The sequence below is a fragment of the Melozone crissalis genome, unplaced genomic scaffold (assembly GCF_028551555.1).
Source record: "Melozone crissalis strain CALT ecotype California unplaced genomic scaffold, PUWL_Pcris_2 ptg000056l_1, whole genome shotgun sequence".
NCBI classification, from domain to species: Eukaryota; Metazoa; Chordata; class Aves; order Passeriformes; family Passerellidae; genus Melozone; species Melozone crissalis.
In genome coordinates, this window is record NW_026535834.1 from 9,693,091 (window position 1) to 9,709,272 (window position 16,182).

Genomic DNA, 16,182 nt, shown 5'->3' on the forward strand with positions numbered 1-16,182 from the left:
ACAGACCAAAATATCGACTGAGGTGATGATAAGAATGCACTAAAACCACAGCAAAAAATGTGCATGCTCTGAAAAGGTGGACCCAATGCTGAACAGTTCTTAGAACCCATAAACTGGTTTGGGGGAAAGTTTAAATATGCATAATGATGAATATGCAGTAGGCTGATACAATAGAAAGACTATATAGTGAAAATATAATAGTAAAGGGTTTCTCCAAAATAGCAGGAGTGCTCTTGGCTGAATGCCCAGCACCCAGCTGTTACCTTTGCTTTATTTTTGTATCCTACCGACCTTTATGAAACTTTTAAACTTTACCAGGAAAGTGAACCTGGTTTTTCACAGCAGGAAGGAGGGACAGGGGGATATGGGCTCTGAGGGGACAGCGGGGCTGGGAGGGAAGCTGGGCCTGCTGAGGATTTAAAACTGCTCTGTGAGGGGATGGCAGTGGAGCTCAGAGCTCCACATGGGGAGGAACATAGACTTTGCAGGATGAGGAGGGTGGGAAAGCAGCCCTGCTGATGCCAGGGCTGCTGGCTGGAAGCCGCTGAGGGGAGGGGAGAGGCGAGGCCGGGACGGCGAGGCCTCTGCCCTGAGGGAGTGCCCGCCATGCTGTTTGCCGTCTCCATAGCAACGGCCGCGCCGCCGCCATCTTGTTTACCGTCACCACGGCAACGCCCGCCATCTTGATCGGCGTCCCCACAGCACTGGGCCGGGCTGAGCCGTGCCGGGGCCATGGCGAGCGCAGGGCGGCTGCACGACCTGAACCTCAGCGCCGAGGAGGCGGAGCGGCTCCGGCGCGCCTTCCGCGACGAGCAGTTCCGCGCTCTCTTCGCGGAGTTCGCGGCCGAGCTCACCGACCCCGAGCAGCGGCGGCTGTACGAGGAGGAGGTGGCGGCGCTGGAGCGGGAGCGCGGGGTGGAGGTGCGCTTCGTGCACCCGACGCCGGGCTTCGTGCTGCGGACGAGCCAGGAGGGCTCCCGCCGCTGCTACATCAATGTCTGCAGCAACCCGCTGATGGGGGAGCCGCGGGCCCGCGCCGAGCGCGGCGGGCAGCGCTGGGAGCTGCCCTATAGCCTGGCCCCGGGCCGCGAGGAGCTGCGCCCCGCCGGCCGCCGCCGCCTCCTGTACGACGTGGTGTTCCACCCCGCGGCGCTGCGCCTGGCCGCCCGCAGCGCCCGCTTCCGCCGCCTGCTCCGCGACACGGCGCTGGAGGCCGTGGAGAGCCAGTGCGGGGTGCGGCTGGACCGCAACAACGCCGCCATTCTGCGAGGGGTCTCCTACAAGGGCATCCCGCAGGCGCCCGTCATCCGCTCCCCGCTGCCCGGCGGCGCCCCGAAGCCGCCCGACGACGGCGAGTCCCCGCTGCCGCCCTTCCCCTTCCCGCCCGCCGCTCCCCCGCCGCCCGCCGCCCGAGCCTCCTCTCCCGCCGCGACCCCGCCGCCCTCCGGCCCCACCACGCCGCGCTGGAGCATCCGGCACCGCTCCTACGTGGACCTGCAGGACTACCGGCACTGCCGCGACTCGGCGCCCAGCCCGGTGCCGCGGGAGCTGGTGGTGACGGTGGAGCTGCCGCTGCTGCGCTCCGCCGAGCAGGCGGAGCTGGAGATCCGCGGGCGGGAGCTGCGCCTGGACTCGCGCTGTCCCGCCTACCGCCTGCGCCTCCGCCTCCCCTACGACGTGGACGAGAGCGGCGGCCGGGCCGCCTTCAACCGGGCCCAGCGGCAGCTGCAGGTCACGCTGCCCGTGGTGCTGCCGCCCGGCCCAAGGGAACCGCCGGGCCCGGCCGGGGAGCGGCTGGAGGGGGCCGAGGGGTCGGCAGAGGGAGAGGCAGGGGCAGGGCCGGCAGGGGCAGGGCCGGCAGAGGCAGAGGCGGGCGGCGGAACGGCTCCTCCCCCGGAACTCGGGCCTGGCGGCGCGGCCCGCGGCACGTGTGGCGGCGGGGAGCCCGGTGATCCGCTCACCGAGCCCCCGGCTGACCCTGACCCACGTTGTGATCCTCCCGCTGGTCCGTCTGCCGAGGCCCTCGCTGAACCGCCCCTAGAACCACTCTGTGATTCCCTCACTGAACCCTCGGGTGAACCTCCCGTTGATCCAACCTCTGAACCCTTTGCTGACTCCCCTCCTGACTCCCCTGCTGAACCCGCCACTGATCCAACCTCTGCACCCCCTGCTGAACCAGCTACTGATCCAACCTCTGAATCTGGCAGTGATCCAACCTCTGAACCCACCGCTGAACCAGCTATTGATCCAACCTCTGAATCTGCCAGGGATCCAACCTCTGAACCCACCGCTGAACCAGCTACTGATCCAACCTCTGAACCTGCTACTGAATCAGCTACTGATCCAACCTCTGAACCTGCCCCTGGTCCAACCTCTGAACCAGCTACTGATCCAACCTCTGAACCTGCTCCTGATCCAGCCTCTGAACCCCTCGCTGAACCTGCCCCTGATCCAACCTCTGAAGCCCCCACTAAACCTGCCATTGATCCAACCTCTGAACCCTTAGCTGACTCCCCTGCTGAACCCCCAGCTGAACCTCCCGTTGATTCAACCTCTGAACCCCCCGCTGGTCCAAGCACTGACCCCCGCTCTGATCCCTTCACCGCCGCTGATCCCCCCTCAGAATCCCGCACCGAGCCGCCGGCCCTGCCCCGCCCCGGTGCCGCTTCCCCCACGGCCATCCCCGCTCCAGCCATGCCCACCGGGGACACCGCTCCGCCGGCCCCCGAGGGCCCCCCCATTGCCACGGCCACATGCCCTCCGTTCCGTGCCCGGCAGGACGAGGCGTCCCTCACGCTGCTGCTGCCGGTGCCCGGCATTGAGCCGCAGAGCCTCCGCGGGCATGTGGGCACGCACCACTACAGCCTCCGCTTCCGCACCGAGCGCGCTGCCTTCGCCCTGTTCCTGCGCTTCCCTCGCTCCGCAGCGCTGCTGAGCCCCGAGAGCAGCGTCAGCGTCTCTGCCCACAACGCCGTGGTGGGGCTGGCCAAGGCCCCCGGCAGCACCGGGCTCTGGGACGGCTTCAGCTTCGGCCCCGAGCCCTCCGCCCTGCAGGTAACGCTGCTGGCACGCCTGCGTGTCACCTGTGTTATAAATGACAAGCTTGACTAGGCCAATATTCAAGCAGCAATCAATTTATTAATAATTATGAGCAATAACCTCATAATATATAAAATATATATATAATTATTATAATAAGTATGAGCAATACAGCGCTGGGTACAGTGGGGGAAGTTTTCCCTCCAACTGCACACCAATAGTTGAGGCTCACAGGTGTTTATAGGGGTACTCATCAGCTTTCTCAGCAGTTTCTATTCCCAATTTTTACTCGTCAGCAGTTTCTATTCTAAATTTTCACGTCACAATTCTATACACTGTTGTGATTTAGTTTTCTTCAGGATGCATCCCATAAGGAGTATCTTCATATGGTGGGGTCTGGCTTCCATAACAGAGGATTAACCCTTAAAAGCAACAGCCTGTTGCATATTCATACAGCTCATCCATGATGTATAAATTCCATTCAAACACAGGATTCTGTCTGGGCAGTGTCAGCTTCTTCCTCTGAATCCTCACAGCACCTTTGAGGCAGGAAGAAATTAATTTCTTCTGATAATGGAGCAATAAAGTCTCTTCCTCTGAGAGATTCAGGTGTCCTGTGGCTGCTATCTCAGTGCAAGTCCTTTCTTTAAAGAAAGTATCCTACATAGCATCGTTTCTATTTTAACCTTATGTTATAACCTAAAACTATATTTAATTATATTTACTCAAGAGAATTAACACAGCATCACTTTCTAACACCACACATATCATATTCATTTGAATATTTGCGAAAAGCCAAGTATAAAATCCGCATTTTTCACGTACCTGACACGAGGCCCAGCTCGGTATTTCACACCTGCCCGGTGCTGGCTGTGGCTGCTGTTTGAGTGCTGTTTGCCAGCGCTGGCTCGGGGAGGTGAGCGGGGCAGCTCGGAGCTGCTGCTTCCTCCAGAGCTGCTCCCGGGTGTCAGTGCCGTGACCTGATTTGTGCGAGCCTTGTACGAGGTCACACCGTGGAGCTGACACCGTCACCCTTGGAATTGGAATGACTTCTGCCTCACATACACATTTTTGTCTAAGGGAAATTCTGGTGATGAATGAAAACTGTGCCTGCGTCCTCCATGTCCTTAGTGCTCACTTTTAATGCCCTGTAAATTGCTCGTGCAGCCTGTTCACACAAAGAAAGCTCTTTATGATACACCAGGCTTACACACACCGTCATGAAGTGTAGGGGAGTGTCCCTGTGTCTGTGTTTTGGGACAGAAATCCCATTTACAGCCACAGGAACCCCCAGCAGCTCAACCAGAGCGGAGCAGCCAGCAGCAGCTGTGAACTGTCCTGCTTTGCTGGGGCAGATCTTCACCTCTCTGTCTGAATGTGACTCTCATTTAGTATTTTCTATTTAATGGGTCGTTGGGCAGTGATGCTTCTGTGGTGGGACACTGCATCCAGTGTCCCCAGAGGAATGCCCACCTTGTGACACTGTTTGTCCAGAGCCACTCACAGGAGTTCTGTGCAGAGCCACGTTCCTCTGTGAGCTCCTTGTGACACTGTCTGTCCAGAGCCACTCACAGGAGTTCTGTGCAGAGCCACGTTCCTCTGTGAGCTCCTTGTGACACTGTTTGTCCAGAGCCACTCACAGGAGTTCTGTGCAGAGCCACGTTCCTCTGTGAGCTCCTTGTGACACTGTTTGTCCAGAGCCACTCACAGGAGTTCTGTGCAGAGCCACGTTCCTCTGTGACTCAGACTTGCAGACGGTTTCTCATGAGCAGGGATTAAAGCTGCCCAGCTCTTGTGCAACCTTCTAGCCATGGGATTTGGAGTTTGGCTGGAGTTGAGAGCAATAAAATGCTCTGCAGTCTGGGTCACGTGCAGTGGGATTGCACGTCCAGGAAGCTGGCAGGCTTCAGGCACATCCACAGGGATGGACTTGGCTTGGAGCAGCTCCATTGCTCCATCCCTCCAACCAGAAATGGCTTGTGCATGGTTTTGAGAGATATTTATCCAATTAGTGTTTGTGCAGCTGAAACCACGTCGAGTTTGCCATTTAGCAGCCCCACACCTTTTACAGCAGCAATTCCTGTGAAGGAGGAGCTGATCATTTCGGGGAAGTCTCAAAGATGATGAATTTATGGAGAGCCACCCACGCTGAGCTGTTTGCAGAGCATTTCCTTTGCTTTTACCCGAGCAGGAGCCTGCAAGTCTGTGCAAGTGGGGCCACAGAACACTCAGTGCTGCTGTTCAGTGCTGGGATCTGGCACTGCCTGCTGCTGCCACGTCAAAAAGGCCACTGTGTAAACTCCTGCCTGCTCTCTGTGCAGGTCCTCAGGCTGCCCAGGGCACTGGGGGAGTCCCCATCCCTGGGAATGCTCAGAAAACCTGGGGATGTGGCACTTGGGAACATGGGTCAGTGGTGAACATGGTGGAGGCTGCAAGTTTGGGGTATGGATTTGTTATTGCAATTGGAGGAACATTTTGTGATTGAAAGGTTTTAAAAGGCCACCCAGTAATGAGAGTTTTGGCTTTATGAGTTACAAAAACCCTTTGAATGTGGTGATTTTATTATATATTGCAAAATGTTTTGGGTGGAGTAGGAGAAAGAGGTTGGGCATTACTCATCAGCTTCCTGGCCATTCATTCACAGCAGACTCCAGGAGATTCTCCTGGCCTCCAGTCCTCTTGGACACTGGGCCTGCAAATTGAAGCAGGAGAAATAAACTGAAGTCATTTGTCCTGTTTGCTTTTTTCCAAATCTCTGCTATTTCCCCAAAGCGCCTGAGAGCTGCTCAGAGTGAAGGGAGAAAAATGAATATTTAATTAGAGCCACTATTACTTGCTGCCTTCTGGCCATTAACCATTTGTTCCTGGTCGCTTTTCTCCTACTTGTGTTGATTCCCTCAATTTGTCTGATGCCACCTTGGGGGTTTTCCTGCCCTGAGTCTCATTCTATAAATCAGAGCTGTGGTTCTTGCACTGAGACCTGTAAGGAGCCACATCAGTCACTGCAGAGAGCAGAGCAGGGCCTGAAGGGAGCTTGGGGCTGAGGCCAGCAGGAATCTCATCGTGGAGCAGGAATCTTTTATCCTAGAGTAGGAATTTTATCCTGGAGCAGGAGTCTTATCCTGGAGCAGGAATCTTATCCTGGAGCAGGAATTTCATCCTGGAGCAGGAATTTATCCTGTGCCTCCCAATGTGCCTGTTGGCCATCTCCTCTCTCCCAGCAGCGTTGCCAGAGGATGGTGCCAGGCAAAAGTAAATCATGGAATGGTTTGGGCTGGGAGGGATCTTAAAGCTCAACCAATTCCACAGGCAGGGACACTTATCTCTGTCCCAGGTTGCTCCAAGGAGTCTCATCCTGGAACAGGAATTTTATCCTGGAGCAGAATCTCATCCTGGAGCAGGAATCTCATCCTGGATCCTGGAGCAGGAATTTTATCCTGGAGCAAGAATTTCATACTGGAGCAGGAATTTTATCCTAGAGCAGGAATCCTATGCTGGAGCAGGAAATTTATCCTGGATCCAGGAATCTTATCCTAGAGCAGGAATTTTATTCTGGAGCAGGAATCTTATCCTAGAGCAGGAATCATCCTGGAGCAGGAATATTATCCTAGCAGGAATTTCATCCTGGAGCAGGAATTTTATCCTGGAGCAGGAATTTCATCCTGGAGCAGGAATTTATCCTGTGCCTCCCAATGTGCCTGGTGGCCATCTCCTCTCTCCCAGCAGCGTTGCCAGAGGATGGTGCCTGGCAAAAGTGAATCATGGAATGGTTTGGGCTGGGAGAGATCTTCAAGCTCAACCAGTTCCACAGGCAGGGACACTTATCTCTGTCCCAGACTGCTCCAAGTTCTGTTTTAAAGAGCTCTGGAATTCCTGCTCTGCTCCGTTCTGGGAGGTTGATGGAGCCTGGGGTTCCCGTGGTGTTCCATGGAGCAGATTCCTCCCTGGGTTATTCAGAGGCTGCCCCTCCATGCCATGGTGGCTGTTCAGTGCCTGCCCACATCATTCCCATTAAATTCCAGCTCCTCCTTGGAGCTGGTCTGATCCACATGCTGGTGGAAGAATGAGTTGGGCTCATCCATGCTTGAACAGAACTTCAGGAACTGCTTTTCCTTCTGCAGTCAGCAGTGCTGAGTCCCTGTGCTGGGAGAGGATCTGTTTGGAGCTCAGTTTCCGTAGATGCTGAGCCCTTGGAATTCCCACCCAGCAAGTGCCTCTGTCCAGGAAATCTCTGCAGTGCCCTGCTCCTCCCTGGACTTCCACTGTGAGCAGTGAAAATTCACTCCTTGGCCAAACCAGAATCTCCACTCTGCAGTTGGACTTGATCATCTCAGAGATCTTTTCCGTCCTCCTGGTTCTATGACTGGTTATGGTGACCAGGAATCCTGTAAAAATCAAGATTCCATAACTTGGAATGTTGTGAGCTTAGGGTCACACATTTCAGGGGTTTGAAATTCACCTTTTGTCACTGCCCCAGAGACCACAGTGCTGATCCTGCTCCAGGCCATTTTTTTCCAGGGAATCATTTCCTAACCCGAGGAAGCTGCCTGATTTCCCCAGTGCCAAAATCTCTGCTTTTTGCCTCAAAATTCCTGCCATGGGCTGTGCTCTCCCCATTGCTCTTCACTGCAGTTCATCCTCCATAACCTTCTACACCTTGTGCTTAAATCCTGGGAATTCAGGCAGGGAAACTCCTGGGAAATCAGAGAATTCCCTTTCATTTCCAGACAACACAGCCCGGGGAGAAAATGAGGAAGGAGAAGGGTTGGGAGTTAAATAACCATTAATACAATTTGTAAGCCTGCCAGGCAGGGATTCTGAGAACATGTCCTGGTTTCTGGTACTGCTGGAGCTGGGCAATTATGGAAATTGTGCCTTTGGAAAGCACTTGGAATGTCTGGGAATGTTTGGCCTGCTGGGGTTAAATGCTCCATTCCTAACAGAAATAAAAAGCAATTTTCTGGAGCTGCTCAGACCTGGGGGCTCAGATCTTGGAGATGTGAAACACAACTGCCAGGGAATGAATTCTGCAGTTTTGGGGTCGTGTCTGCTCATTTCCATGGGATTAGAAAGAGCCTGGTTCCTGCAGGAATTCCCACTGATCCCCACCCTTCCTGCCCTGCTCAGGGGCCTGCAGTGGGGTTGTGCAGAGGATGTGTGCTCATTGCTCTGGCCATTCCCCCTGGGTGCCCCGTGCTGGGCAGGGAACTGCAGCCAGCCCATCCCTTTCCTAAAGCCCTGTCAGATGTCGTGGAGAATATTCAGATTTAACTCACACAAGCCCCCCCCGGGGCTCCAGAGAGCAGCAGGAGCAGAGGAAAACAGAGGAAATATTTCCTCTGCTTTCCTATGCATTGCTCTGTTTGTTTTTGGTTTTTTTTGGTTGGTTTTTTTTTTTTTTTTTTTTTTTTTTACATTTAGAGGCTGAAAAAGATTATATTGAACATTCCTGAGGAGTTCATGGTTGGAGCTGGCCCTGAGCTAGGCTGTGTGTGAGGGATCCAAATGGGAATTGCTCAGACTTAGGGAAGTTTTGTTTGACTTTTCTGGGAGTGCTGAGGCCTCCATGCAGGATGTTCTACATGGGTGTGATTTTTCTGCTTGGCACAGCCACCAGTGCCTTGGGAAGGAGACCCTTTGGAGGCTCCTGGTGCTTTTTCCTTCAGAAAGCAGCTGGTAAAAGAAATATGGAGCTGTTGGAGCCAGTCCAGAGAGGCCACAGAGCTGCTTCAGGGCTGGAGCCAGGCTGGAGAGCTGGGGGAGCTCCCCTGGAGAGGAGAAGGCTCCAGGGAGAGCTCAGAGCCCCTGGCAGGGCCTGAAGGGGCTCCAGGAGAGCTGGAGAGGGACTGGGGACAAGGGATGGAGGGACAGGAGCCAGGGAATGGCTCCCAGTGCCAGAGGGCAGGGATGGGTGGGAGATTGGGAATTGGGAATTCCTGGCTGGGCTGGAATTGCCAGAGCAGCTGTGGCTGCCCCTGGATCCCCAGGTTGGACATTGGAGCTTGGAGCACCCTGGGACAGTGGGAGGTGTCCCAGGGGTGGCACTGGGTGGGATTTAAGGTCCCTTCCACCCAAACCATTCTGGGATTTTGGGATAAGCACCCCTAGAAGAGGCTGAGGCCTGGTAAGGTGATCTGGGCTGATCCAGCCTGGCCTTGGGCACTGCCAGGGATCCAGGGGCAGCCACAGCTGCTCTGGGCATCTGTGCCAGGCCTGCCCACCCTCACAGCCAGCAATTCCCAGTTCCCAATATCCCATCTACATTTCCCTACATCACTTGTGTGGAGCTGGAGGTGCCAGAGTTCTGTTGCCCTTGGCACTGGGACCATGTGGAAAAGGCCAAGGGCGGGAAGTGTCCCCAAGGCCTGGAAATGCCCCCATGGACTGGGAGTGTCCCCAAGGCCTGGAAATGCCCCCATGGACTAGGAGTGTCCCCTTGGGCCATGCTGGGCTGTCCTTTTGTCCTCACTGAGCTCAGAGTTTGGGCTCTTGTGGATGAAAGTGTTCCTTGGTTGTTGAGTCAGCCAATCATGAGGCCTTGAGGGCCGTGTTGGGACGTGTCAGACGTGGATGTTTTAAACCTTTCCCACCTTCCATGGAGAAATCCATCCTGGAGAGCTGCTTTGCTCTCATTTCCAGGCTATTTGGAGTTATAATTTTCCATTTCCAAGCTCCTATAAAGACTTATTGTAATAGTCAGGGGTTACTTCTAAGAAGATGCCGCTGCAAACTGGGGCTGTTGAATGTAATCCTCCAAGAGTTTATTTTTGGTTCAGTTAATTCTGTGCTCAGCACTTCGAGACTCTTGGCAAGTTTTTTGGGAGGTCAGAGAAGGACAAAGAAGGAGAACACAACAAACTTATTATTTCACATTTTTCAAGGTAATCCCTTTCCCAAACTACATTAAGGACCATAATTAGTTTGCTTCTGCTATAAAACAAACTAATTTCTGAATAGTCTTTAATTGGTAGCTGCATTTTGGGAATACCATGACTACACAAAACAGTTATGTCAGGAAATGTTATTAACCTGCTGATGAAGCTCATCAGAGCTTCTTTGCAGTCATGAGCACCTCAGAAAAGTTTTCATTTCAGTACCAAAACTTTGAGGTTCATATTCTCAGCTCTCAGAGCTGGTTCATGCTGGGATCCCACAAATGCAGAGGTCAGGAAATCCAGGTCCTTTCCCATATTGGCATCAATTGTTGGGTCTGGATGAGAGGTTGTGGCTGCCCCATCCCTGGAAGTGCCCAAGGCCAGCTTGGATGGGGTTTGGAGTGGAAGTGTTGGAACTGGATGGGATTTAATTCCCCACCCAACCCATTCTGAGATTCCCTGATCCTCTCATTACAGGAACCACCAAAATAATTTAAGCCTGAAATCTGTGCTGCTTTTCAAACTTGCAGGCTGTGTGGGAGGTAACTCTGGATGGAAAGTGTCTCCAGTGTGAGAAATGGAAGCAGAATGAGCCCATCTGAGAGCTGGGGGCAAGGGGAGCTCCCAGTGCTGGGAGACACAGGGACGGCTTTGAATGATGAATGTTCCAGAAACCAAAGCCATCCTGCTAAGGTTTATGTTAATTTGGTCTCAGTTTAGTCACAGGGAAGAATGAATGTGTACCAAACAGCAGATGACAGCGTGTGCAGGGAAAAACAAATTAAATTCAAAGTTGCTAAGAGAGCATCATAAATACCAGAAAATAAACGGCTTCAATTGAAGAATTATTTTACAGGGTCATTGAAATCAGCTGCAGATGGTTGTCCTCTGTTTGCTCTGGCTTGGGAGGCAGAGCAGGCTTTAGAATAAATTCCTGGATCATTTTTTCCCAAGGTCTGTGCTCTGATAACATCTGCAGCAATAGAAATGCCTCGGTGAATGCAAAGTCTGAGTTCCAGGGCCTGGTGGAGCAGGCTAATGAGAATCACCTTCCTGACAACAAACACACCCCAGGGCCTGATTTAGGGCAGCCATGGGGTAGGGATGGGATAAAATGGTAAATAGTGCTGGGAATTCAGTGCTGGGCTGGGGGAAACTTGGTAAAATTGGATAAAATGGTAAATAGTGCTGGGAATTCAGTGCTGGGCTGGGGGAAACTTGGTACAATTGGTTTGTGCAGTGAGTCAGAATTAACAGAGCAACAGCACAAGGGGTTCCTTTTTATCCTCATTTGAAGCACTGATTAATCACAGAATTATGAAATCATTATGGAATCATAGGGATCATCCAGGGCAGCTCCTGCCCTGCCCAGACCCCCAAAATCCCACCCTGGGCTTCCCTGGCGCTCCTGGAGCTCTGGGGCTGTGCCCATTCCCTGGGCAGCCTGGGCAGTGCCAGCACCCTGTGGGGGAGGAACCTCTCCTGATAATAGACCTCCCATTCAGTTGTTATTTTAAAACTGTATTTTCGGTGAAGAAAACAAATTATTTTGTTTTAATCAGGAAGAAATTCTGCAGAAAGATTCAGGGCATTTGCTGCCAAATTGCAAAGTCCTGATTGCTCTGAGGAGGAGAGGGTGTCCCTCACACAGCCACGGGTGCCAGAGGCAGATTCAGAGGGAAAAGAGATTATTTTCCTCATTTTATGGAGGAAAAGTAGGATGGGGCTTGGTGCAAGCTGGTCTAGTGGAAGGCAATTAAAGCTCCTGAAATATCCCATGGCAGGGGTAGGAATGGGATGAGCTGTGAGGCTCCCTCCAACCAAACCGTGCTGTGATTCCCTGACTTCCATTTTTCTGCTGGGAGAAAAATTTGATTTTTCCAGGGCAGAGCTGGGAATTCTCCTCCTGGGCTGCCCAGGGATGGAGTTCAGGAGCCTGTGGGATTCTGGTGCTGCCCAGATTTTGCGTCTGCAGCCCCTGCCCTGCTCTGTGCTCTGACCCCTTCCCCTGGACTCAGCCTGGAGCGCTGGCACATCCCTCTCTGCAGGCAGCAGAGGATGCAGCACGAGGCAATGAGAGTTTTTAGGCTTTGCATGCAGAAATGCAGAGGCAGGGGTGTTCTGAGAGGCTTTTCAGGCAGGGCAGCTCTGCTGCTGCACTTTAATCTCTCCCCAAACCATCCCAGCATCCAGTGCTGGCTCCTTGCCTGGATTGTAATCTTGCTGGATAGAAAATGAATCCAGTGCTCTGCCTTGGAAAACCAACAGTTCGTGTGTTATGACTTTCCATATTGTGGTTTCTAATTTAACTAGTGGAAAAAATAGGACTCTGGCTGATTTTTCCAGTCCTGGTTTGTTTTTTTTTTTCAAGATAAGTTAAATTTTGTACCTCAGACACAATGTGACATCTGGCTGTGCATAAGGCTCCATCCACAGGGGGCCAAAAATGTGCAGAATTGCCTTTTTGCCTCTTGGTCTGCAAGATGTCAGCGATAATTGAATTTTACTTTCATTGGACCGACAGGAAGGTTGAACTGGACCGAGAAATTTTAAAAGTGTGACTTCATGTGGAAGGTTTGCAACTTGTCCCTGTTATTTCCAATTAAATAAGGAAGGTAATTCCCAGAACCTAAGCTGCTCCTCCAGGTCAGACCATTTTATTTTGTCTGTCCTTCCCCTCAGCCTGCCCAGCTGATGTGTGAATAACACGAGGACAGGGAAGCTCTGCAGTTCCTATCCAACAGCCCCTCCAGGATATATTTGAGCACCTTTAATTACCTGTGACTGATTTCAATCTCTGAACCGTTGCAACACGTTTGAGGTTGTTTATGAAGGGCCTGGAAACACACCCCAGGCTGTGTCTCTGCCTGTGGATACCTCTCCTTCTTTATTTGGTTGGGTTTTTTTCCACCTGGCTTGTCTGCAGGGAGATCAGAGCAGCCTCAGTGCTGGGTGTGAAATGGATCCAGCCCTGAGTGCTCCAGATCTGATCTGGGAGTGAGGATCCTGCAGTGCCTCCCCAAGGAGGGGTTGGTGTGTTTGTGCTTTCCTGCAGGCAGCCAGGAGACAAACCCACACCAGTCTGACACCTTCCTGCTGCTCACACACTGAGGAAGGTGGAACCAGCCTGGGACAAAGCATTTCTCAGACAGAGTGTTCATCTCTGTGTTATCCACCCATCCAAAGAGAGAAATAATATTTCCTTTATATTTGATACCATGCAGATTTGTGCTTTCAAGCAAAATTAGCAAAGCACTGGTTTTAATTAATTTCACCTCATTCTTTGAATGTCTGGCTCAGAATTTCTCTGTCAAGACTTGAGTGTGCTGTGAAACTTGGGAATTGCTGTCCTGGCTTTTTCTGCAGGGAGTTTTTAGCCCCAGCACCCCTGAAGTGTGGCACAGAAAGAACATAACCTGCTGTTTTCTCTCTTTTCCTTTAGGAGAGATTGTTTGTCAGTGAGGAGAACGTTGATGGATTTCTAGGCACTGCTTTCTGCCCTTCCCCTTGCTCCCAATCAGCCCCGGAAAGGCAGCCATTAATTGAAGTGCTGGATGTTACTGAGGACAGAATTCAAATCAGGGTGGAGGTAAGGGCCCAGGAGCAGCACAGGCTGATTTATGTTCCTCTGCAAGATCTGTCAAATCCCACTGAGACAGCTTGGTTCCTGTTATGTCCTGGGGAGCAGGGAAAGCCCAGGACTGGGGTTGTTTGCAAGTGTAAATGTCAGTTTTCAGAAGTAAAACTTGTGTTCGTGCCATTTCATGTCACCAAAGGATTGAAACCTCCTCTGTTTCATTTGGAAGGTGCAGAACTGTGATCCAGACATTTAAAAAGTGATTTTTCCTTGCAGGAATAGCTCACCCACTCAGCCTTGTACAGGTAGAGAAATCCTGGAGGGTTTGTCTGAGAAGAATCCTGCCTCATCTTTATTCAGTCCATGTGTTGGAATACTTGGTGGGTTCCTGTTGTGTAGATAATTAAACATGAGGCTATTAATCTTAAACACTGGTCTCAAATTCAATCCTTGTAGTCTGAGGCCTCATTCAGGCTCTCCCTCCTCTGCCTAGAACAAGCCAGGCTGTTTCTGGGATTAAATTGTCCTTCCTTGGCAAAATGGATGGGCAGATAAGAAATCCAAATGTTCATTTCGTGAGGAGGAAAATGTGAGGCAAACCCCCCACGTTCACTGGGATTTCTGGGTAGGCACTGCATCCAAAATTCAGATGAAACTCTTCCTAAAGGGAGGATGAAAAGCAGGAAGAAGCAGGTCCCTGCTGTGGCCATGGACTGGGGTTAATGTGTAACTGGGTTATTGGGAGGCAAGTTCAGAGGAAGCTCACGACCTCTGGAACTGGGCTGGAGCCTGAGCAGCTTCCCAAAGGTACTGGATCCAGCTCAGCTTTCACAGCTGCTCTGGGCTGGACACAAAAAATGAAATTCTAAATGTTGGAGAGCAGATGAGTCCCTTTGGGACCCCTTAAATCATCCCATTCCTGCTCCTGTGTGGGGCCAGGAGTGGAGTTTGTGGGAAATAGGGTAAAGGTAAGGAGGCTTTTAGAAAGTTGTGAAAGCAGGTTTTAAAAATAGAAAGAGGAGAAATTTAGAGTTAGTTGTAAAGTTTGAGAGTAGAAAAGTTACAATAGTGTAGTAAGTAAGGATATGAAATAATAGTTTGAGTTTTAGATTTGGTTAAGGTAGATTTTAAGATTGTAGAAAAATATATTTAGTATGCTGTTGGCTAGAAAGTTTTAAAATGCTCTGTAACAAAAAAATCTTTAATACTAACAAGATGTAGACTATTACCATCTTTCAATGATCTCAACCATATCATAGGACTAATAGCACAATAAAACTCAAACCCCACATCCCAGCAGTCCCATCCCATTGATACAAACCCCAGCACAGAGCTGGTGATTCCTGAGGGTCCCTCCAGCTCAGGGCATTCCATGATCCCGTTCCTGTGGGAGAACTGTCCAGTTTGGGAAGGACTCCCTGGTGTTTCCTGAGTTTCCTGTGGTTTGGGGGTGTCAGAAAGGGACTCTGTCTCTGGATCCATCAACCAGCTGCTCTTGGATGGGTCCTGGTCCTGACTCTCTACTGACAGGACCTGTGAATTCCCAGCAGTTTTTGCCAAAACTCCCAGGAATGGGGAAATGGTTGGACAGCACCTCTCCCAGTTCCTGCTCTCCCGAGGCAAACTGCAATTCCCAGATTTGCTCCACAGGCCAGGAATTCCCCTCATTGCAAGGCTCCAACCTTGCAGCAGGAGTTGAGATCCTCTGGCTGATTCTGTGGCGCTGGGATTTGGGGATTTGGGATCAGGCTGGGTGTGGGGAGTGGAAAGCAGGAAACCCTGGGGAACAGAACAACTCCCTGCCCCTCATTCCCACACGTAGAGCAGGAAAACCTCAGCACTCACCCACTGGGCTTCTGGAAAGAGAATCATGGAATCTCAGCCTGATTTGGAACATTAAGCATCATCTGCTTCCAAAGGGACACTTTTCACTGTCCCAGTGGAGCTGAGCTGTTGGAGAAACAAATCTGTCCTGTCTTTGTGTGCACAGTTTGTTCCAGCTATGAAATAATTCATTTATTTCCTTGACAGCCACAGGAACGTGATGGACAAGGAACTCTTGGCAGCTCAGAGGGAGCCCTGGCCGGACAGACCGACAGCAACTCCCCCGAAACAAAGGCAGAAACAAAGTGTCCTGCAGCCGAGGGAGGTGCTGCGGGCCCCGGAGCGGGAACAATGGGAACGGCAGCCGGCTGTGCTTCACCCCATTGTTCGCAGCCTCAACCTCCTGCCTCCAGCTCAGCCCTTCCCGGCGGATCTGCGGGAACCCAGCCCGATTTAGAAAGTGCTGCTGCAGCAGGAGGCACGGCCACAGCCCCGGGAACAACAGCAGGAGAGCTGCAGGGGGGTGGGGATGGGGATGGGGATGGGACAGGGTGCCCCATCCTGAGGGAGGTGAACCCCGAGAACGGCAGCGAGCGCATCCTGCGCGATCACCGCACACACTGCCCCGTGCAGTTCCACAGCTCCCTGCTCTATGAGCTGGATTGATTTATTTGTTTTGTCATTTAATTCTCTTGTTTGATGCTTGTTCTGACTCCCACGGGGATGGAGATTGGGCAGGGTCCTCCATTCTGAAGGAGGTGAACCCCCAGGACGGCAGCGAGCGCATCCTCCACAATCACCGCACACACTGCCTCCTGCACTTCCACAGCTCCCTGCTCTATCAGCTGGATTGATTTCATTGTTTTA

The 16,182-nt window shown here is 52.1% G+C and overlaps 1 protein-coding gene across 1 annotated transcript; it reads left to right on the top strand.

Moving 5' to 3' along the window:
* Nucleotides 1-615: 615 nt before the first annotated feature.
* DNAAF2 (dynein axonemal assembly factor 2) lies at nucleotides 616-16,045 on the top strand. The gene is made up of 5 exons (XM_054286919.1): nucleotides 616-2,365; nucleotides 2,507-2,541; nucleotides 2,638-3,054; nucleotides 13,357-13,503; nucleotides 15,523-16,045. The coding sequence occupies exons 1-5, from the start codon at nucleotides 733-735 to the stop codon at nucleotides 15,979-15,981; spliced, it is 2,691 nt and encodes an 896-aa protein (XP_054142894.1). The 5' UTR covers nucleotides 616-732; the 3' UTR covers nucleotides 15,982-16,045.
* Nucleotides 16,046-16,182: the final 137 nt, after the last annotated feature.